General features: G+C 44.2%; 1 protein-coding gene across 2 annotated transcripts in view; it reads left to right on the top strand.

Moving 5' to 3' along the window:
• The window catches only part of Ubr2 (ubiquitin protein ligase E3 component n-recognin 2), a 100,298-nt gene extending 78,074 nt beyond the window's left edge, over nt 1–22,224 (top strand). For both annotated transcript variants that reach the window (XM_042671847.1, XM_042671848.1), the window contains exons 36-47: nt 310–365; nt 2,464–2,560; nt 3,317–3,384; nt 4,170–4,305; nt 7,691–7,781; nt 10,677–10,807; nt 12,121–12,229; nt 13,708–13,764; nt 17,887–17,964; nt 19,075–19,245; nt 20,262–20,363; nt 21,973–22,224. In XM_042671847.1, coding sequence (XP_042527781.1) covers nt 310–365; nt 2,464–2,560; nt 3,317–3,384; nt 4,170–4,305; nt 7,691–7,781; nt 10,677–10,807; nt 12,121–12,229; nt 13,708–13,764; nt 17,887–17,964; nt 19,075–19,245; nt 20,262–20,363; nt 21,973–22,114 — 1,238 coding nt within the window. In that variant the 3' untranslated portion in view covers nt 22,115–22,224. The remainder of the gene's footprint in view (nt 1–309; nt 366–2,463; nt 2,561–3,316; nt 3,385–4,169; nt 4,306–7,690; nt 7,782–10,676; nt 10,808–12,120; nt 12,230–13,707; nt 13,765–17,886; nt 17,965–19,074; nt 19,246–20,261; nt 20,364–21,972) is intronic.
• The last annotated feature ends 526 nt before the right edge of the window (nt 22,225–22,750 follow it).

Below are 22,750 nucleotides of genomic sequence, written 5' to 3'. Positions count from 1 at the left end.
AATATATATATATAAAGAAATAATAAAAGGGCTTAATGGCAGGAAATGTCATGTGTAGACAGAATATTAGTCTGGCAGCTTATAAACTAAATACAGCAATAGAAAACTCATGGAGGTGGTTGCTATAAATATTTACTAGTTGAGGAATCTGTTCATTTTTACTTCTCATTCAAAGATAATTGTTATGAAATGATTTTAAGGATTATCAAATCTGACAATATTGTACTTTATGCAGATTTTTTAAACTTTTTAGAAAATAGTAATAAATACAACATAAAATTGACTATATTAATCATTTTTAACCCACAGAAAGAATTTTGAGTGATGAAGATAAGCCATTATTTGGTCCTTTGCCTTGCAGACTGGTAGGTTCTGTATGGGTTCTGGTAGGTTTTGCTTCTTTTAAACATACAGATCTGAAGTCATTTTTGTAATTGAGAGTTCGTTCTTTCCAGAGTAAAACACATATTCTGTAAAGATGTTGAAGGAGTAGTGTTTGTGGTTCAGTTTTTCTGCATAGATTTCTAGAAGACACTATACCTCTCTTTCATAGAGAGCTGTTTACTAAGCACTTAAAAAGATGCAGAAAAACTCAAAACTGTTTTCTTAAAATTTTTGTGTATATGTACCAGTACTGGGGCCTGAACTTGGAGTCTGGATGCTGTCCTTTAGCTTTTCACTCAAATCGGATGCTCTTACCATCTGAGCTACAACTCTACTTCTGGCTTTTTGTTGAAGATAAAAAATAGAAGATAAGAATGTCATAGAAGCCAGGCACATTGGCTCATATCTGTAATCGTAGCTATTCAGAAGGCTAATAAGATTTGAGGATTGTGGTTCAAAGCCAGCCTAGGCAGGGAAATCCATGAGACTGTTCAATAAACCACCAGAAAGCCAGAAGTGGTGCTGTGGCTCAAAGTAGTAAAGCGCTAGTCTTGAGCTGAAAAGCTCAGGGACAGCACCCAGGCCCAGAGTTCAAGCCCCACGATGACCCAAAAAAAAGAATCTCATGGACTTTCCTGTCTGGACTGACTTCAAACTGTGATCGGTCAGTCTCAGACTTATTTTTTGGTTGGTTATGGGGCTTGAATTTAGGATTTGGGTGTTGTCCTGAGCCCTTTTGCCCCAGGCCAGCACTCTACCACTTTGAACCACAGCTCCAATTCCCATTTTCTGGAGGTTGATTGGAGAAGACTTTCCTCTCTGAGCTGTCTTTGTACTGTGATCCACAGATCAAATCTCAGCCTTTAGAATAGCTAGGAATAGAGGCATTGAGCCTACTGAGAGTAGGATATATCTTTAGAATAAGAATGAAGAAATAGGGGCTGGGAAGGTGACTCAGTGGTAGAGTACTTGCCTTGCATGCATGAGGCCCTGGGTTCGATTCCTTAGCACCACATAAGCAGAAAAAGCTGGAAGTGGTGCTGTGGCTCAAGTGGGAGGGCACTGGCCTTGAGCTGAAGAGCTGAAGGACAGTGCCCAGGCCCAGAGTTCAGGTCCCATGACCAGCAAAAAAAAAAAAAAGAATAAAGAAATACTTCATCTGGGGCTGGGAAGGTGGCTCAGTGGTAGAGCGCTTGCCTTGCATGCCTGAGGCCCTGTGTTCAATTCCTCAGCACCACATAAGCAAAAAGAAAAAAGCCGGAAGTGGCGCTGTGGCTCAAGTGGTAGAGCGCTAGCCTTGAGCTGGAATGCTGAGGGACAGCGCCCAGGCCCAGAGTTCAGGCCCCACGACCGGACCCAAAAAAAAAAAAAATACTTCATCTGCTTCTTAGGAATATCTGTTGAAGCATGTGCAGGAGAGATCTCTTTCCTTTTTTGGTCATGGGGCTTGAACTCAGGGCCCGGCCACTGTCCTTGAGCTTTTTCACTAATGCTTTACCTCTTTGAGCCACAGCACAGCTCCACTTCCAGTTTTCTGGTGATTAACTGGAGATAAGAGTCTCGTGGAAGGATGGCTCAGTGGTAGAGTGCTTTCCTTGCACACATGAGGCCTTGGGTTCGATTCCTCAGCACCACATAAGCAGAAAAAGCTGGAAGTGGCACTGTGGCTCTGAGTGGTAGCCTTGAGCTGAAGAGCTGAGGGACAGCACTTAGGACCAGAGTTCAGGCCCTACAACCGAAAAAAAAAAAAAAAAGAGTCTCATGGACTTTCTTGCACAAGCAGTCTTTTTGAACCAGCCCCTTGAGTAGCTAGGGTTATAGGCCTGAGCCACCAAGCTCTCGGCAAGAGAGATCTTTTCTGTTTCAGAGAGATCCAGTGGCATGGTGGCAAAGCGATAGCCCTTGTCTTTTCAGCATCTACTCATTCTGTTTTAGAGGCAGTTATTATAGATGTCAGATTCACGTCCATATCCCGGAGAGATACTCCATTGTGTGTTCACCTGTGCTTTGAATGGCTCCCTAAAAGAAGAGGACTCTGGATTGGCTTCTTTGATAAATATATCAATTTCTTTATTTCAGGATGACTGTCTTAGGTCAATAACAAGATTCGCAGCAGCACATTGGACAGTGGCATCACTTTCAGTGGTTCAGGGACACTTTTGTAAACTTTTCACCTGTAAGTATCCATACATTTACAGCACATATTATAGTTATTTCTCATCTTTGACAATTCTTTTTACTAACAGTATAATTTCTTTCAGTTGTGAAGTATGTATAGGACTCTTTCTTATGAAGCTTTTTTTTTTTAATTGATCATGGGGCTTGAACTCTGGGACTAGGTGCTGTCCCTCAGCTCTTCAGCTCAAGGCGAGCACTTGCTCTGGCACTTGAGCCACAGAGCCACTTCCGGTTTTCTGGTGGTTTGTTGGAGATAAGAGTTTCACGGATTTTGCCGGGCGCTGGTGGCTCACGCCTGTAATCCTAGCTATTCAGGAGGCTGAGATCTGAGGATCGTGGTTCAAAGCCAGCCCGGGCAGGAAAGACCGTGAGACTCCTATCTCCAATAAACCACCAGAAAACCGGAAGTGGCACTGTAGCTCAAGAGGTAGAGCGCTCGCCTTGAGCTGAAGAGCTGAGGGACAGCACCCAGGCCCAGAGTTCAAGCCCCACGACTGACCAAAAAATAAAAAAAAAATAAAAAAGAGTTTCACGGATTTTCCTGCCAGAGCTGGCTTTGAACTGTGATCCTCAGATCTTAGTCTCCTGAATAGCTAGGATTACAGGCATGAGTCACCAGCACCCAGCTCTTATGAAGCTTTAACTCAAAAAATTCATATGTATCCTCAAAAGGATAAGTTTAAAACTAGACTTTATGGATTTCATTTTATATTGCCATTTGAACTATACTTCAGGTTTTTCCTTAAATCTTTAGCACTGGTGCCTAATGACGGCTATGAAGACCTTCCTTCCATTTTAGACATCGACATGTTTCACTTGCTGGTGAGTGTTGTACCATTTGTTTGATGTTCATCATATTCCATAACTCTCCTTGGGTTTGGTGAGTAGTGAAGAGATAACATCCTCCTTCACTAATTCTGTGTTTAATTCTTTTATGAGGAGCCTCAGAAAATAGTAGTTGGGTCCTGGTGTCTCAACATCTATAATCCTGGCTACTCAGGAAGCTGAGATCTGAGGATCGTTGTTCAAACCCAGCCCAGGCAGGAAAGTCTGGGAGACTCTTACCTCAATTAAGCACCTCAAAACCAGAAGTGGAGCTGTGGCTCAATTGGTAGAGTGCCTTCTTAAACCCAAAACCTCAGGGACAGCGCCCATGCCCTGAGTTCAAACCTCAGGACCAGCACCCACAAAAAAAAAGTAAGGAACTCAGTTGACAGACTTGATCTGAGTGTTTTTTGTTTGGTTGGTTGTTTTTTGGTTTTTTTTTTTTTTTGTCGTTCGTGGGACTTGAACTCAGGGACTAGGTGTTGTCCCTCAGCTCTTCAGCTCAAGGCAAGCACTTGCTCTGCCACTTGAGCCACAGAGCCACTTCCGGTTTTCTGGTGGTTTACTGGAGATGAGTCTCACGGACTTTCTTGCCCGGGCTGGCTTTGAACTGTGATCCTCAGATCTTAGTCTTCTGAGTAGCTAGGATTACAGGCATGAGCCACTAGCGCCCAGCTTGATCTGAGTGTTTAGACATCTCTTCCCAGGAAGAAAATAGAAATGTGCTCATCTGTGAGAGGAAGTGATTATATTCTGTCTAATGTTCTGGGTTTGTTGTTCAGGTGGGCTTGGTGCTCGCTTTACCTGCACTGCAGTGTCAAGATTTTTCAGGGACCAGCCTCAGCACGGGAGACCTTCACATTTTCCATCTGGTTATTATGGCACACATCGTTCAGATCTTACTTACCTCGTGTACAGGTAACTCCTGCCTTCTTGTGTCAGCATCTTGGAAGCACTTGTGTTTTCTCCATTTCAAAAAAGTATGAAGAGGAAAAAGATGTTTTGATGAGAATAATAAACTAAACAACTTGCTTTCTCTGTATATCTTCATATAGAAAGTTTTAAATTAAAATTTCTACTGTTAAAATCCCTTATCCATTGGGCTTATGCCAAAATCCTAGCTTCTAGAGAAGCTTAATTCTGGAGGATCATGCTTTCAGCCTGGGTAGAAAAGTCTGTCCAAAATATCCAGCAAAAAGCTAAGCTGAGCCAGGTGCTGGTGCCTTATGCCTGTAGCCCTAGCTACTCCAGAAGCTGAGATCTAAGGATCACAGTTTTTTGTTTTGTTTTTTTGTCAGTCATGGGGCTTGAACTCTGGGCCTGAGTGCTGTCCCTCAGTTCTTCAGCTCAAGGAGAGCACTTTACTGCTTGAGCCACAGCGCCACTTCTGGTTTTCTAGTGGTTTATTGGAGAAAAGAGTCTCATAGACTTTTCCTGCCCAGGCTGGCTTTGAACTGTGATCCTCAGATCTTAGCCTCCTGAGTAGCTAGGATCACAGGCATGAGCCACTAGCGCCCGGATTCAGGATCACGGTTTAAAGCCAGCCCAGGTAAGGAAGTCAATGAAACTCCTATCTCCAATAAACCACCAGAAAATAGGAAGTGGTGTTGTGGCTCAAGTGGTAGAGTGCTAGCCTTGAGCTGAAGAGCTAAAGGACAGTGCCCAGGGCCAGAGTTCAAGCCCCATGACTGACAAAAAAAAACTAGGCTGGAGGCATGGCTCAGAGTGCCAGTCAAGTAAGCAAGCCAAGAAAGTAGTAGGCCTCAAGTTTGTACTCCAGTAATTGCCTTGCCCAAAAAGTATTTTTCTCTTTCTTTTTTTCTTTCTTTTTTTTGCTGGTCCTGGGGCTTGAACTCTGGGCTTGGGTGCCATCCTTGAGCAACTTTTGCTCAAGGATAGTACTTTACCACTTGAGAGATAGCTCCACTTTCAAGGTTTTTGTTGTTGTTGTTTTTTCTGTGATTAATTGGAGCTGAGACTCAGACTTTCCTGCCTGGGCCTGCTTTAAACCGCAATCCTCAAATCTCAGCCTCCTGAGTAGCTAGGATTATAGGTATGACCCACCTGCACCTGGCTTGTTCATTTTTTTTTATTTTACAAGTTCATTAAAATAGCATAGAGTTTAACTTCTTTATTTATTGTGTGTGTGCGTGTGCGTGTGTGTGCGTGCGCGTGTGTGTGCGTGCGCGCGCGCGCGCGCGCTCATGCATGCACCTGCACCGGTCCTAGAACTCAGGGTCTTGGACACTGTCCCTTGGCTTTTTTTTTTGCTTTTTTTTTTTTTTTGGATCCGGTTGTAGGGCCTGAACTCTGGGCCTGGACGCTGTCCCTCAGCTCTTCAGCTCAAGGCTAGCGCTCTACCAGCTTGAACCACAGCGCCACTTCCGGCTTTTCTCTTTTTGCTTATGTGGTGCTGAGGAATCGAACCCAGGGCCTCATGCATGCAAGTCAAGCGCTCTACCACTGAGCCACCTTCCCAGCCCCCCTTGGCTTTTTTTTTTAGTTGATAATGGGGCTTGAACTTGGCCTGGACACTGACCCTGAGCTCTTTCAGCTCAAAGGAGCACTCTTCCACTTAAGCCACAACGACACTTCCAGTTTTCTGGTGGTTAATTGGAGATAATAGTCTCATGAACTTTCCTTACCGGGCTGGCTTTGAACCATGATCCTCAGATCTCAGCCTCCTGAATAGGAGGCTAGGATGGCAGGCATGAGCTATGATACCCAGCTGTCCCTGGGCTTTATTGCTCAAGGCTAGAACTCTATCACTTAGGCCATAGCTCCACTTCTGGCTTTTCTTAGTGGTAAATTGGGGATGAGTCTCATAGACTTTCCTGGTAATCTTCAAATCTTAGCCTCTGAATAGCTAACTCCTTTGAATTTTATGTTTCAAACTATCACTTACGCATTTGGTAATGCCCTGTAAATTCATCATTATTATGTTTTCATTGAAACTTCCTGTTTATCAAACTTTTTATTTTTTCTTAACAGTCCTAGAGCTTGAACTCGGGGCCTGGGCACTGTCCTTAACCTTTTTTTTTTGCTCAAGGCTAGCACTATACCACTTGAGCCACAGCACCACTTCCAACTTTTTCTGTTTATGTGGTACTGAGGAATCAAACCCAGGGCTTGCTAGGCAAGCACTAAGCTACATTGCCAGCCCTTATCAAAGTGGATTTTTTTGTTTTTTGTTTTGTCTGGTTGGTTTTTTGGAGGGGGTCAGTTGTGGGGCTTGAACTCTGTGCCTGGGTTCTGTCTCTGTGCTCTTCAGCTCAAGGCAAGCACTCTACCACTTCAGTTACAGTACCACTTCCTGTTTTCTGGTGAGGTTTTTTTTTTTGAGGGGGCGGGTAGGGGAGGTCTGGTCGTGGGGCCTGAACTCTGGGCCTGGGCTCTGTCCCTCAGCTCTTCAGCTCAAGGCTAGCGCTCTACCACTTGAGCCATAGAGCCACTTCCGGCTTTTTTCTTTTTGCTTATGTGGTGCTGAGGAATTGAACCCAGGGCCCCATGCCATGCAAGGCAAGCACTCTACCGCTGAGCCACCTTCCCAGCCCTTTCTAGTGGTTTATTGAAGATAAGAGTTTCACAGACTTTCCTGCCTGAGCTGGCTTTAAACTGTGATCCTGAGATCTCAGCCTCCTGAGTAGCTAGGTTTACAGGCGTGAGCCACAGTCACTCGGCTTATCAACATTTTTTTAAAAAGGTATTTAGCGCCAGGAGCTGGTGGCTCACCCCTGTAACCCTAGTTACTCAGAAAGCTGAGATCTGAGACTTGTGGTTCAAAGCCAGCCTGGGCAAGTAAAGTCCATGACACTCTTACCTCCAGTTAACCACCAGAAAACCGGAAGTGGAACTGTCTAGCCTTGAGCTGAGGAGCTGAGGGAGAGCACCCAGGCCCAGAGTTCAAGCCCCACAACCAACAACAAAAAAAAGTAGGGCTGAGAATGTGTTCTAGTGGTAGAGTACTTCCCTAGTATACCTCAAGCCCTGGGTTCCATTCCTTAGTACTACATAAACAGAAAAAAGCCAGAAGTAGTGCTGTGACTCAAGTGGTAGAGTGCTAACTTTGAGCAAATGACGCTCAGAGACAGTGCCTAGGCCCTGAGTTCAAGCCCAAGACTGGCAAAAAAAAAATTGATTTTACCTGCCTCGTGTTGGATGGCTCAGTACTATGTTCACACTTATTTATGAGACTATTTCATGTTATATACAAGTGTATGGATATAGTTGAGAGCTTGACTGATTGGTTCTTTTGACAACAGTCATACTAGGAAAACAGTATTACTGTTTGCTTATCTTTCAGAGGAGAATGGCATGGATCAAGAAAATACCTCTACAGAAGAAGAATTGGCGGTTCTTGCTATATATAGCACCCTTCACCGCTTCACAGGAAGGTGCGGCTACCCTCTTCCCAAAGCATCCTCCATTAGTATTCAGGCTAGCTGAGAAGGGAGTTCATTTGTCAGTTAAGAGAACTGCTGGGTATTGGCCTGTTTTCAAAAATCTATCTATGTATATAGGAATTCACTTGAGAAAACTGGAATTCTCTGAGAGAAGAATGATTTCATACCAGTCTTGCTACATGGATTTGCTATGGATCCCTTCATTTTCTCAGTGACCTGACACAGACTAGTGAATACATGAACTTTGAAAAACTGCCTTTCTGAAATATATGTTGTCTCCTTAGGAATTGAGAGATGCAAATTAAATTGGCGTATTTCTAAGTTAATATCCAAGAGTTGCAGATATGAAGTAAAATTACTATTCTCCAAGGGGCTGGGAAGGTGGCTTAGTGGTATAGTGCTTGCCTTGCATGTTCAAGGCCCTGCGTTCGATTCCTCAGCACCATATAAACAGAAAAAGCCAGAAGTGGCACCGTGGCTCAAGCCTTGAGCTGAAGAGCTGAAGGACAGAGCCCAGGCCCAGAGTTCAGGTGCCACAACTGACCAAAAAAAAAATTACTATTCTCCATATCGTTGCATTTCTACTCCCTATTCTGTATGAGTATAGTAATTACATTTTGGTACAGCAGTCTCACTTACACTTAACTTCTTTTTTTGGGGGGTGAGGGGGGCAGCAGAGGGCCTAAGTGCTCTCCCTGAGGCTTTTTTGTTTAAGCTTAGTGCTCTACTACTTGAACCACAGCTCCACTCTTGGCTTTTTGCTAATTAATTGGTGACATGTGTCTCCAATTAACTTTGAACCACAGTCCTCAGATTCAGCTTCCTGAGTAGCTAGGATTACAGATGTGAGCCACCAGCACCTGGATATACTTAGGTTCTTAACAGTGTATGTCAAAAACTTATAAAATTCTTATTCTGGGCTGGGAAGGTGGCTCAGTGGTAGAGTGCTTGCCTTGCATGCCTGAGGCCCTGGGTTCAATTCCTCAGCACCACATAAGCAGAAAACAAACAAACAAAAAATTCTTATTCTTGCAAGGCAAAGTGGTGCACAGCTGTAATCCCAGCACTGAAGAGGCTGAGATAGGAAGAGGATCATGAGTTTGAGGCCATCCTCAACTACATTGTGACTGTATCAAAACAACTAACAAAATGTTTGTTCTTTCACTAAATTATCCCATTTGGGGAACCCACATTAACAAAGTAATTTTTTCTCTTTCTTTTTTTTTTGTCGGTCGTGGGGCCTAAACTCTGGGCCTGAGCACTGTCCCTCAGCTCTTCAGCTCAAGGCTAGCGCCCTACCACTTGAGCCAAAGCGCCACTTCCAGCTTTTTCTGCTTATGTGGTGCTGAGGAATTGAACCCAGGGCCTCATGCATGCAAGGCAAGCGCTCTGCCACTGAGCCACCTTCCCAGCCCCAAACAAAGTAATTTTTTAATTGTTATTGTAAAGGTAGTGTACACAGAGGGCTTACAGTTAAATAAATCAGCTAATGAATACATTTCCTTTTGAACAGTGTCACCACTTCCCTCATTTTCTCCCAGTTTTCCCTCCTGAACCCTCCCCCAACAAAGTGATTAACATATAGGAAAATGTACAGGCATATAAAAATATACATTCTGACACTGCTTGTACAAGGGAGGATTGGAAGTATTCTAAGTGTTTTTATATGAGGAAATCATTTGGTATAAATTGATGTATTCTGATGTATTAGAAACATATTTAAAATTAGGTCAGCCAGGCACTGGTGGCTCACACCTATAATCCTAGCTACTCAGCAGGCTGAGATTTGATGATCTAAGTTCAAAGCCAGCCCAGGCAGGAATGGCCGAGAGACTCTTTATCTCCAATAAACTACTCAGAAAACTGGAAGTAGTGCTGTGGCTCAAGTTGTAGAGTGTGGGGCTGGGAAGGTGGCTCAGTGGTAGAGTGCTTGCCTTACTTGCATGAGGCGCCCTGGGTTCGATTCCTCAGCACCACATAAAGGGAAAAAGCTGAAGTGGCGCTGTGGCTCTAGTGGTAGAGTGCTGTCCTTGAGCTGAAGAGCTGAGAGACAGTGCCCAGGCCCAGAGTTCAGGCCCACGACCCGCAAAAAAAAAAAAAAAAAGTGGTAGAGCGTTAACCTTGAGCTGAAGAGCTCAGAGACAGCACCCAGGCCCAGAGTTCAAGCCCTACAACCAACCCCCCCCCCCCCCAAAAAAAAAAAAAAAGTCAAGGAAGTGTTTCTGTGGCTCAAAGTGGTACAGCAATAGCCTTGAGTGAAAAAGCTCAGGGACAGCACCCAAGCCCTGAATTCAAGTGCCACAAACAACAAAATTAGGTCAAATGGTGTTCTATAAAGCATGTTAATCTGAAACTTTATATAGTTACAAATATGTAAGATAAATTAGTGTGACAATAGCCAAAATTATAAGATGCTAAAATAATTGGTGGGGTTTTATCTCAGGACCTCACACTGTTTTTTCATAATTTTTTTTTTTTGGGTCCGGTCGTGGGGCCTGAACTCTGGGCCTGGGTGCTGTCCCTCAGCTCTTCAGCTCAAGGCTCTACCATTTGAGCCACAGTGCCGCTTCCGGCTTTTTTCTTTTTGCTTATGTGGTACTAAGGAATCGAACCCAGGGCCTCATGCATGCAAGGCAACCGCTCTACCACTGAGCCACCTTCCCAGCCCCTTTCATAATATTTTTTATGACTATATTACTCTTGGAAATCTTAACAGTATTGGAGACTATAGCACTATTTAACACTGACATTTTCTGAAAACCAGGGCAACTACTAGCCCGTTAACCTGCTTCTATATGCACCATCGACTTCGAATCTTGGTCATACCATGCTTTATCTAACAAGATCTTTTCTTTCTAGATACCCTGATATTGTTCTCTTTTCCAGTGCCTTGAAAGAAATATCCTCTGGCTGGCATCTGTGGAGGCGTGTTAAAGCTGGGATCATGCCATTCCTCAAGTGTTCTGCCTTGTTTTTCCATTATCTTAATGGAGTTCCACCTCCACCCGAAATGCGAGGTAACTTCTTATTTCTTTGGAAATGTAGAAAATTACCCAAGCAGTTGAGAATAAAGGTGATTAACAAAATTGAAAACTGAAACCAGGCATTGGTGGCTCACACCTGTAATCCTAGCTACTTAGGATGCTGAGATCTTAGGGTGCTAGTTCAAAGCCAACCTGTGCAGGCAAATCCATGAGACCCTTATCTCTAATTAACCACTTAGAAAGAAACTGAAACCCAAATGTGGAACCTGTGGCTCAAGTAGTAGAGAGCTAGCCTTGAGGGGAAAAAAAAGTTTAGGCACACACCCAGGTCCTGAGTTCAAACCCAAGGACCAGCACACAAAAAAAGTTTACAGTACAGCTAGTTGACTGTGGTAAAGTCGAATTAAAGAATGAGAGCCATTTGGAAAGGATTGTGTATGTGTATGTGTGTGTCTGTATCTGTGTGTCTGTGTTTGCACCTTCATTTGGATCTCAGTAAGTTCAACTTCTATGTTCTGCTTTGTGAAACACATTGCTTATAAAACTCTTAATTTTATTTTTAGCTGTTAAATTGTCCCACATACATAATTTATAAATTGGGTCCCTCAGAGTTTTTTAAAGTGAAAATGAACAGTTTTAAATAATTCTTAAGTTAATGGCATTAAAATTCAGTATAACACAATTGTACATAAATCTGATTTTAAATTTAAAGTTGGTTTGCTATTCCACATTTGTTTTCCAGGTTCTCTGTTGATTTATTTAATGAAAGTAGCATAAACCTAATGTCTGTGTTTTGACAGTGCCTGCACTGGTTGTAGAATGCATGCATGTAATCCTGCTCTTAAAAGTTTGTTGTCTGGGCTGGGAGGGTGGCTCAGTGGTAGAGGGCTTGCCTTGCATACATGAGGCCCTGGGTTTGATTCCTCAGCACCACATAAGCAAAAAGAAAAAAGCCGGAAGTGGTGCTGTGGCTCATAGTGGTAGAGCGCTAGCTTTGAGCTGAAGAGCTGAGGGACAGCGCCCAGGCAAAGTTTGTTGTCTGCCTTCTCTGCTATTACTTGTCCAGGCAATAATAGCAATTGTGCTAAGTCCACATCTCATGATAAACCATCTTATATTCTTGAACTGCTGTGTTGTTTTCTAGGCTAGGGTGCCAATATGCCATCTGTATTTTGATGTTCACAGTGAGGTAGATGATCCTGAGACACCTGGAAATTGTGGCCTCACTCCATTCTGCCCATTGTCTTGTGTGCTTTGAATGAATTTCTGTTGTACTTTTTTTGAATTGCTTCCCCCCAGGGAGGACATACTTAACTGTTTTATATATTCTCTTTCTCTGTGTGCAGTTTCTGGAACAAGACACTTTGAACATTTGTGTAACTATCTTAACCTACCAACCAACCTCATATGCCTTTTTCAAGAAAATAGTGAGATAATGAATTCACTGATTGAAAGGTAATGATTATATACCCTACTGCATTATATTGACAAGATATATGAAACTTTTTTTTTTTTTTTTGGTCGATCATGAGGCTTGAACTCAGGGCCTGGGCCCTGTCCCTCAGTTTTTTTTACTCAAGGCTAGAATTCTGCTACTTTTGAGTCAAAGCTACAACTTGAGGTTTTCCGGTGATTAATTGGAGATGAGAGTCTCAGAGATTTGCCTGCCTGGGCTGGCTTTGAACCCTGATCCTCAGATCTCAGCCTTCTAAGTAGTTGAATTACAGGTGTGAGCCAGCACTTTTGTTTTTTTCATACATGACAGAATTTTCAAATAGCTAGCTAGGTCTGTTTCAACACAAAATTTCTGTTATAAGAATTAAGATTTGTTAGCTAAAGCTTTTGGCTTTGGGGTTAGATTTTTGCCCAACTAGTGAATAACATGAGTAGATTCGCCGGGAAAGAACAAAATACTGTCATATGTTTATCTCCTTATGTACTTTTTTTATTTCTGCTTCCTGCATAATTGGAATGACACTCAGCTTATTGAATTGGTAGTGGGGTCACTAACTTTTTTTTTTTTTTTCCAGCCCTGAGGCTTGAGCTCAGGGCCCTGACCACTGTCCTTGAGCTTCATTTGCTTAAGGGTAGCACTCTACCACTTGAGCCACAGTGCCACTTCTGGCTTTTTCTGTTTATGTAGTTCTGAGAAATGGAACCCAGGACTTCATTCATGCTTGACAAGCACTCTACCACTAAGCCACATTCCCAGCCTTGTGCTTATGTACTATGTATAGTACATGCTTAAAACTTAAAGTATATTCGAGAAACTACAGTCTTCAGGAATTGGTCTTTCAACTGGGTCAAGTTAGTAACTTGAATTAAGATATATAGCCATTTTACCCACAAAATGGACAAAATACTTTAAAAGCATTTATCTAAGTAGCTAAGATGGACAAAGGACTTGGACATTCCTCCAAAGAAGATAAACAAATATACTGGTGTAGGGAAGGGTATGTGGGTCAGTGGTAGAGTGCTTGTCTAGCATACATGAAGCCCTGGGTTTGATTCTTCAGTACCACATAAACAGAAAAAGCCAGAAATGGTACCTGTGGCTCAAGTGGTAGAGTGCTAGCCTTGAGAAAAAAGAAGCTCAGGCCCTGAGTTTATCAAGCCCCAGGACTGGCAGAAAAAAAGAAAAAGAAAAAGACACTAGTGTAATAAGTACATGAAAAGATGGAAGCTAGCATGATGGAGCATGCTTATAATTCTAGCACTCAGGAGAAGCAGGAGGATGGTAAGTTCCTTGGCTTCAAAAAGCCAAGCGCTACAGGAGTATATGGTTAATATATATGGAAAATATGGCATTTCTCTGTGTTTTTGAGGAGGGAAACATATCAAAGGTTATTTTTCTTTTATTAGCTATTGAGAGGGAGGACAATCTTGTTCTAGCTCTTTAAAAAAATGTTTTTTTTTTTCCATTTATGTTAAAGTTGGTGCCATAACGGTGAAGTTAAAAGATACCTAGAAGGTGAAAGAGATGCAATAAGGTAAGTTAAAAGTAATCATAGAGGGCTGGGAAGGTGGCTCTGTGGTAGAGCGCTTGCCTTGCATGCTCAAGGCCCTAGGTTCGATTCCTCAGCACCACATAAGCAAAAAGAAAAAAGCTGGAAGTGGCGCTGTGGCTCAAGTGGTAGAGCACTAGCCTTGAGCTGAAGAGCTGAGCGACAGCGCCCAGGCCCAGAGTTCAGGCCCCACGACCAGACCCAAAAAAAAAAAAAGTAATCATAGACTTATTTGGGGTGGGTGGCAGGGTCAGGGAAGATGCCCGGGATGTAAGTGCTAGATTTCCTAGAAACTGACTTCCCCACACTTGTCTTTCCAAAAACAAAAACAAAAAAACTTGTTTTGCCATGTACTGGTGGCTCATGCCTGTAATCCTGTTTACTCATGAGGCTGAGATCTGAGGATTACCTTTTGAAACCAGCCCAGACAGGAAAACCAGTGAAACATTATCTCCAATTAGCCACCAAAAAGCCAGAAGTGGTAGCTTCAGTGGTAGAGAGCTAGCCTTGAGCAAAGACGCTCAGGGACAGCACTCAGGCCCTGAGTCCAATCAAACTCTAGGACTAGCACCAAAAAGGATAAAAAAGAACCTTGCCTCTGTGTGTGTGTGTGCGTGTGTGCACGCACACATAAACACATGTGTATGCTTCGGTATTAGGTCTAGAACTCAGGGCATCATGCTATCACATGGCTTTTTCACTCAAATTTGATGCTTTTGTTTTTTAGTTTTTGTCGGTCATGGGGCTTGAAGCCAGGGCCTGAGCACTGTTCCTGAACACTCTTTTGCTGAAGGCTAGCACTCTACCACTTTGTTCCAATTCCCCATCCCACTCCTCCCCCCCCCCCCACCAACCCCCTCCCCCTCATGGGGCTTGAACTCTGGGCCTGGGCACTGTCCCTGAGCTCTTCAGCTCAAGACAAGCACTCTACCACTTGAGTCACAGCAGCACCATTTCCAGTTTTCTGGTGGTTTATTGTAGATCAGAGTCTCATGGACTTTGCTGCTCGAGCTGGCTTTGAACTGTGATCCTCAGATCTCAGCCTCCTGAGTAGCAAGGATTATAGGCGTGAGCCACTGGCACCTGGCTTAGTGTGTTTTGTTTTGTTTTGTTTTTGTAGGTCCTGGGGCTTGAACGCTGGGCCTGGGCGCTGTCCCTGTGCTCTTCAGCTCAAGGCAAGCGCTCTACTGCTTGAGCCACAGCACCACTTCTGGTTTTCTGGTGGTTTATTTGAGATAAAAGAGTCTCATGGAGTTTTCTGCCTGGGCTGGCTTTGAACTGTAATCCTCCGGGGCTGGGAAGGTGGCTCAGTGGTTGAGCGCTTGCCTTGCATGCCTGAGGCCCTGGGTTCGATTCCTCAGCACCACATACGCAAAAAGGAAAAAGCCAGAAGTGGCGCTGTGGCTCAAGTGGTAGAGCTCTAGCCTTGAGCTGAAGAGCTGAGGGACAGCGCCCAGACCCAGAGTTCAGGCCCACGACCGGACCCAAAAAAAAAAAAAGAACTGTAATCCTCCGATCTCAGCCTCCTGAGTAGCTAGGATGACAAGCGTGAGCCACCAGCGCCCAGCTTAGTGTATTATTTTTATTTTATTTTATTTTATTTTTTTTGTGGGGGGGTCCAGTTGTGGGGCCTGAACTCTGGGCCTGGGCGCTGTCCCTCAGCTCTTCAGCTCAAGACTAGTGCTCTACCACTTGAGCCACAGCGCCACTTCCGGCTTTTTTCTTTTTGCTTATGTGGTGCTGAGGAATCGAACCAGGGCCTCAGGCATGCAAGGCAAGCCCTCTACCACTGAGCCACCTTCCCAGCCCCTAGTGTATTTTTTTTTTTTTTTTTTTTGGGTCCAGTTGTGGGGCCTGAACTCTGGGCCTGGGTGCTGTCCCTCAGCTCTTCAGCTCAAGGCTAGCACTCTACCACTGAGCCACCTTCCCAGCCCCCTAGTGTATTATTTTTAAAGGAAGCAAGTTTTATTATATTTTGGGATGCTTTAAGTAGTATAGTTCTAGCCAAGCACTGGTGGCTTACGCGTGTAATCCTACCTACTAAGGAGGATCTGAGGATCATATTCAAAGCCAGCCCAGGCAGGAAAATCCATGAGATTTTTGTTGTTGTTGTTGTTGTTGTTGTTGTTGGTTGTGGGGCTTGAACTCTGGGCCTGGGTACTGTCCTGAGCTCTTCAGCTCAAGGTGAGTGCTCTATCACTTGAGCCATGGTGCCACTTCCAGCTGTTTCTTACATGGTGCTGAGGAATTAAACCCAGGGCCTCATGCATGAAAGGCAAGCACTCTACCACTGAGCCATGCTGAGAGCCTCCATGAGACTCTTATCTCCAATAAACCACCTGAAAAATGGAAGTGGTGCTGTGGCTCAAGTGGTAGAGCGCTCACCTCAAGCTGAAGAGCTGAGGGACAGCATCCAGGCCTAGAGTTCAAGCCCTACAACTGTCAAAAAATAAATAGTATAGTTCCTCATCTAGGTTTTTCTTAGTTCTTTTTTTATTCTCTCAGTAACTACCTTTGAACAGTATCAAATTATGCCAAATTATTTTCTTTGTTTATTTTTTGGTGGTGGTGGTGGTGGGGCTTGAGCCAAATTATTTTCTTTGTTTATTTTTGTTGTTGGTGGTGGTGGTGGTGGGGCTTGAACTCTGGGCTTGGGCGCTGTCCCTCAGCTATTCAGCTCAAGGCAAGAGCTCTACCACTTGAGCCACAGCACCACTTCCGGCTTTTTCTGCTTATGTAATAATGCTGAGGAATGGAACCGAGGGCCTCATGTATGCAAGGCAAGCACTCTAACACTGAGCCACCTTCCCAGCCCATTTATTTCTTGTATTCTACCCTGATTCTGTAGTAAAGGGTCCTGTTGGGTGTAACACAATGAGTACAAACTTCCTTAAGAAAACTAGAGGATAAGTTGGGTGCAGTGGCTCACACCTGCAATCCTAGCTTCTCAAGAGATCGAGACCTGCAAGATAGCAGTTTGAAGCCAGCCTAGGCAGAAATACCTGAGAAACTCCCACCTCCAGTTAACCATCAAAATGCTAGGCTAAAGACATGGCTCAGATGATAAAGCACCATCCATGAGCAAGCCAAGCAAGTATGAGTTGAAAGTATGAGTAAAGCCAAGCCATGAGTTTAAACCTCAGTATCAACAAATGAAAAATGCTGCAGAGATTTATCTACTTGGTCTGCTTTCATACATCCAGAAATTACAACACTAATTTTATTAGCCTGAACATGAAATTTCAATTTTCACAAAGCAGTTAAATATTGTCGATTTGAATCTTGTAGTCAGAAAAACCTTGAATAGTAGTTCTTAACTTGAGAATACAATACTAAAGCCACCACCTCCCAAATCTATTTTTCCTACAGTTGGTGTTCTGACTCTTAGTTGACTCTGGTATGGTTAGGAGCTACTGTCTCCTGGCTGTCAGCGGCAGTCTGTGCTGAGCAGGCAGGTACATGCGAAGTGCCTCACACTGACAGTGGACCTCAAACCTTGGATTTGGGCCTAACATTTTTCTGAATGAGCTAGTCACATTATCAACATGGCTGGCCAACTCTAAAAAAAATATGTCTATTCTACTGTCTTCTGTTCCAGCTCATCTCACCTTTAGATCACCCCTAGTAAACATACCCTATCTACGATTCCTCGAGTTCTGTGGTCTAGGTAACAGCTAAGAATGAATATCCTCATCTGCCCCTCCTCTTCTTGCTGTAGCTAATGAGCTAGTTTAAGAGGGTCAGGGACCTGCACCATTGCTGCTGTCCTTATCACTTACTGTGAGTGCAGTCTTTGGTGTTTATTCTAGCTCATACCACATGCTAGCAGGTGATCTTAGAGTCAGCTTTTGCATTTCATATTAATGGGCTGGGAAGGTGGCTCAGTGGTAGAGTGCTTGCCTTGCATGCATGAGGCCCTGGGTTTGATTCCTCAGCACCACATAAGCAGAAACAGCTGGAAGTGGCACCTTGGCTCAAGTGGTAGAGTGCTAGCCTTGAGCTGAAGAGCTGAGGGACAGCGCCCAGGCCCAGAGTTCAGGCCCCACGTCCAGCCAAAAAAAAAATCATATTAATGGAGTTCTTTGAATTTTTACTTTTTTCTTGTAGCTATCCAAGAGAATCTAATAAACTGATAGACCTTCCAGAGGATTACAGCAGCCTCATTAATCAAGCATCCAATTTCTCGTAAGTTGAGGGATTTGGTGATGGTTCTTTGTTTTGTTTGGGTCAGGAAATGTCTAAAGTAGCAGTACTTCCTGTTACTGCCTTGTGAAAACATCATTCTCCACCATGTTTCAGAGCACGGTACAGGATGAGAGGTCATGGGGCAACTTTCATGAATGAGGGCTGGGAAGGTGGCTCGGTGGTGAGCGCTTGTCTAGCATGCTTGAGGCCCTGGGTTCCATCCCTCAGCACCACATACACAGAAAAAGCCAGCAGTGACACTGGCTCAAGTGGTAGAGGGCTAGCCTTGAGCAAAAGAAGCTCAGGGACAGTGCCCGGGAATGGCAAAAAAAAAAAAAAAAGTTTGATGAATGAAGAAGGCTTATCTTAGTAACAATTGCCCTTTATTTTCTTGCTTTCTTGCTTTTTTTTTTTTTTTTTTTGTCAGTCATGGGGCTTGAACTCAGGGCCTGGACACTGGCTTTGAACCACAATCCTTAGATCTCAGCCTCCTGAATAGCTAGGATTACAGGCATGAGCCACTGACGCCTAGAAATAATTGCACTTTTAAAGTAATAAGAATAACTTTTAATGTATGTTTAACTGTTCAATGCACAAGGGACATTAGGAAGAATATAACACTGTAAGAAATGGAACATTACCTAGACAGTTGATGTCGCTGGGCATCTCCTCTCTGTTGCAGACAACCACTGCTCTAAGTGGCATGATGGGCATTCCTGTTCTTCTAGATGTTAACTCGTAGGTTATCTTCCTATGCAGCATGTTACTGTTTTATTTAAGTGGCATTTAACCATACATGCTTTATACCTGTGTTTCACTGCATTATTTCCAAGATTTATCTAGATCATAGAAGCTTTAAGTTTTGCTTTTGCTGCTACTTGGTGTTTCATTACATGCCACCGTTTATATTTTCATTAGTTGTTGGTTTCTTGGATGTTCTCATGTGGTTTAGATGTGTGTGTATGAGATGTTCCCCAGACTCTATTATGGGACCACACAGTGTATGTATTTTGCTCTTCTTAATAATGTGGTTATTTTCAGGGTGGTTTTCCATCATAAGGTCTCCAGCCCTTCTTTGGAGCAATAACTTGTTATTTTTGTCCCATGGAGGTGTCCAAAATCAGGTGGCGATAAGAGCAGAGCCCCAACTCTGTGCCTTGTGTGTGGAAGTCTTCTGTGTTCCCAGAGCTACTGCTGCCAGACAGAGTTGGAAGGGGAGGACGTAGGCGCCTGCACAGCTCACACGTACTCCTGTGGCTCTGGGGCTGGCATCTTCCTGAGGTAAGGACCTTCGGGGGCTTCTTAACTATGACTCTGCTCAGTTTGTTCCTCTTGAACAATTGACACAAGAAATGACAGCATTGCAAAGACTTTGGAGACTGCTGTTCTTCATGCTTGCTTGTAGAACATGATTCATTTCTAACGTCTTACATTTGGTTTCTGTCCATTGTCATTTCTTCCCCCACCTCTGTCCACAGCTGATCATTCTGTTCTGTTTCCTTCATGTCTCCCTCTAATGTGAGACTTCCAGCTGGACTCCTTTCTCCCCTTCTGTCATGTTCTGGCTTTTAGATTTTTGCCTCTACCCATACGCCACAAACTGGCATGTGTTTGCTGGTTCAACAGTGTACAACAACAGATAGGATTTTCTGTGTAGTAGGCATTGAGAATGGGATATTTGCCAAGTAGGCCAGACTCCCCACCCTCAGGTTGGGGCTGTAGCTTAGTGGTAGTTGAATATTTAGCATTCACTTGGCCTTGAATTTCATCCTCTGCCCTTAGAGCTCATTTTCAAATGAGAGACAAATATAAGAAAAAGACTGAGAAGAATTTAGGCAGGGATGTGTGTTGGAAAAGAGGGGTCAGACAGAGAGGAGCTTATGAAATGGGAACCAAGGAGTAGAACTTTAGATCTGGGGATAACTCCCTAAGAATATGATCTTCCAATGAAGAGCTAAAGAAAGGAAGGCAGCATCCAGGGAGGACCACTAGTACCCAGTTGCTGGTGTGGAGTGCCTGCCCTGTTTAAGACAGACCGGGGTCTCTGGAATGGTGTACACAAGGGAGAACTGGGCATGATGGGGCCTAGTGACGTGTGGTTGAGATGGTTAGGGTTTGAAATAGAAGTGACCTGAGTCTGAACTCCTCAGACTCTCTTCTTGGTCAACACAGGGTCGCTCTGGGCCCCGATCATTTCCTAAACAGTAAGTTCTCACTGAATATATAAGACCTCATCCCATTTGGAACTGTGTACAAATCTTAGTTACCAATGTATAATTATATGAATCTCTCTACAGAGTTCGTGAATGTCAGGTGCTATTTTTAGCCGGCAAAACCAAAGGCTGTTTTTACTCTCCTCCATACCTTGATGACTACGGGGAGACAGACCAGGGACTCAGGTAAAGGCCTGTCCTGGGTGAGCCAAGCAGGCCTGAAGTCGGTCTGGGTGTGTTACTGTGTACTTTTTTCTAAGAAAGGGACCTGGCCGCCCGCTTTGTTGTTCTTCTAGCCTTGAAATTTCATGAGGATGATGAAAGCAACTTGATTCCATTTGTCCTCTAAAAATTGGTTTGAATTGCCACATAGGCCCAAGCGTCCTGCCCTAAGCTGGGGAAGCTATCTGACTCACATGCTTTTCCAGAGAATACCTAGGTTCTTGGGGTTCATGATGCTCAGAGTTGTGTTTGTCTTCCTGCGAAAGAATTAGGATCACTGGGAAGTGGTGCTGTGGCTCAAAATGGTAAAATGCTTTTGCCTTGAGCAAAAAAAGCTCAGGGACAGTGCCTAGGCACTGAGTTCAAGCCCCACAACCAAAAAAAAAAGTAAACTTTAACTGGTGACTTACGCCTGTAATCCTAACTGCTTAGGAGGCTGAAATCTGAGGATTGTGGTTCATAGCCAGCCTAGGCAGGAAAGTCCGTGAGAAAAATGGTGCTATGTTCAAAGTGGTAGAGCGTTAGCCTTGAGCAAAAGAGCTCAAGGATGGCGCCCAGGCCCTGAGTTCAAGCAAATGATTGGGGGGCGGGGGGAGTTGAGGTCACAGATTCAGCATGTACAGAACAAAATTTCATGGCATCTGAGGCTTAGGCACTTCTACTCTGGAAGCTTCTAGTGGTCACATGCAAAATGCTAGCAATTCATTGAGTACTGTTAAAGAACCTGTTTTACACCTTCCCTTTTGTCCAAAAGAAATAAGAACCTGGGGCTGGGAAGGTGGCTCAGTGGTACAGTGCTTGCCTTGCATGCATGAGGCCCTGGGTTCGATTCCTCAGCACCACATAAGCAGAAAAAGCCGGAAGTGGGGCTGAGGCTCAAGTGGTAGAGCGCTAGCCTTGAGGTGAAGAGCTGAGAGACAGCGCCCAGGCTCACAATCGACAAAAAAAACAAAAAACAAAACAACAAAACAAAAACAAGAACCTGTGATGTAACATGTCTGCCCAGGATTGAGTAGCCAAAGCTTGAGGTCTAGAAAGCCAGGCAGATAATTCGAGGATCTGCGTCCAGGTACTTGCATGGTGGCTATGCCATCGTGCCTGGCTCTTCCTACTGCCCTGAGGAGTGTGAGCAGCTCAGGGAGACCAACAAAGCTGCACTTGGGGGTTAAATTAGACCCAGCACTCACATTTGGCTGCTGCTGAAACCTGTGGCTGGAAGATCACCAGTAATTCTCCTTTCCCTCTCTCTTCTGCTCCCCTTGCCCCCGTCCTGTTTGTACATTACCCACAAAAAGAACACAGATTTTAGCCTCAACCCAGCCCTCCAGAACCCTCAGCTCACTTCACACTGAGTAGAGGCCAAGTTTAGGTACCTCCTCTTCTCAGCAGATGTCAGCTGCTCATCAGCTCCCCATAACAAATCTTTTCTGTGTGTGTGTGTACAGCCACTTACAGAACAGAGTGTTGCAGAGGCTCTAAAACCAGTTAACTTGTACTTTTCCTCAACCAGGAAGGATTGGGGATGCTATGTGAATAAAGCCTGCATCCTGAGTAACATTTGTCTTCTTTCTAGACGAGGAAATCCCTTACATTTGTGCAAAGAACGATTTAAGAAGATTCAGAAGCTCTGGCACCAGCACAGCATCACGGAGGAAATTGGCCATGCACAAGAAGCAAATCACACACTGGTTGGCATTGACTGGCAGCATTTATAATCCCTTCACTACCCAAAGCATTGGAGTTTTGTAACCTAGATGGCTTTTCAAGAACAAAAGTAGAAATATGTTCTGCTAAAGTCTAAAATAAATTCTTTATTTAAACTTCCCTTCCCAGTTTTATTTTTATAGTTTGTGGCTCCAGGACTAAGGAAAACGTCGCTGTCAGCAGATATCCTCGCACTGTTGCTCTGTCCCTCAGATGCCACTGCCTGGTTCCTAAATTCCAGAGAAGAAAGAACTTCCCTTCCTGGACGGGGCATTGTCCCTCTAGGAGTCTGACCACCATGACCTGCCAGTCTTCCACACATTTCCCATCATTGGTCCTGGTGAACTTGGGGCTGACTGGTGCTGCTTCAGCAGAGGCAGGAAACTAGGCTCTGTGGCCCATCAGGATCAGACTGTCTGGCTCCCCTCAGCGCTGGTGTTCGCCTCTGCTGCCAGGACCCTACCTCCAAAGCAAAGCCGTTGAATTTGAAGATGGGATTCCCTGCGCTGCGTGGTTCGGACGTGCTCAGGACCTGTGCAGAAGGAGTGCTTAGGGAGGTTTTTTACAACCTGTGGAAGGTTGGCTTTTTTGGATTGTTATTTTTCCTATTTTTGCCAAGACTTTGGCTTTGAGAGAAAAATTTGCAT

The sequence above is a fragment of the Dipodomys spectabilis genome, unplaced genomic scaffold (genome assembly GCF_019054845.1).
Source record: "Dipodomys spectabilis isolate Male_0828 unplaced genomic scaffold, ASM1905484v1 ptg000669l, whole genome shotgun sequence".
In the NCBI taxonomy this organism is placed as follows: domain Eukaryota; kingdom Metazoa; phylum Chordata; class Mammalia; order Rodentia; family Heteromyidae; genus Dipodomys; species Dipodomys spectabilis.
This window is presented reverse-complemented; position numbering and strand designations above follow the sequence as displayed.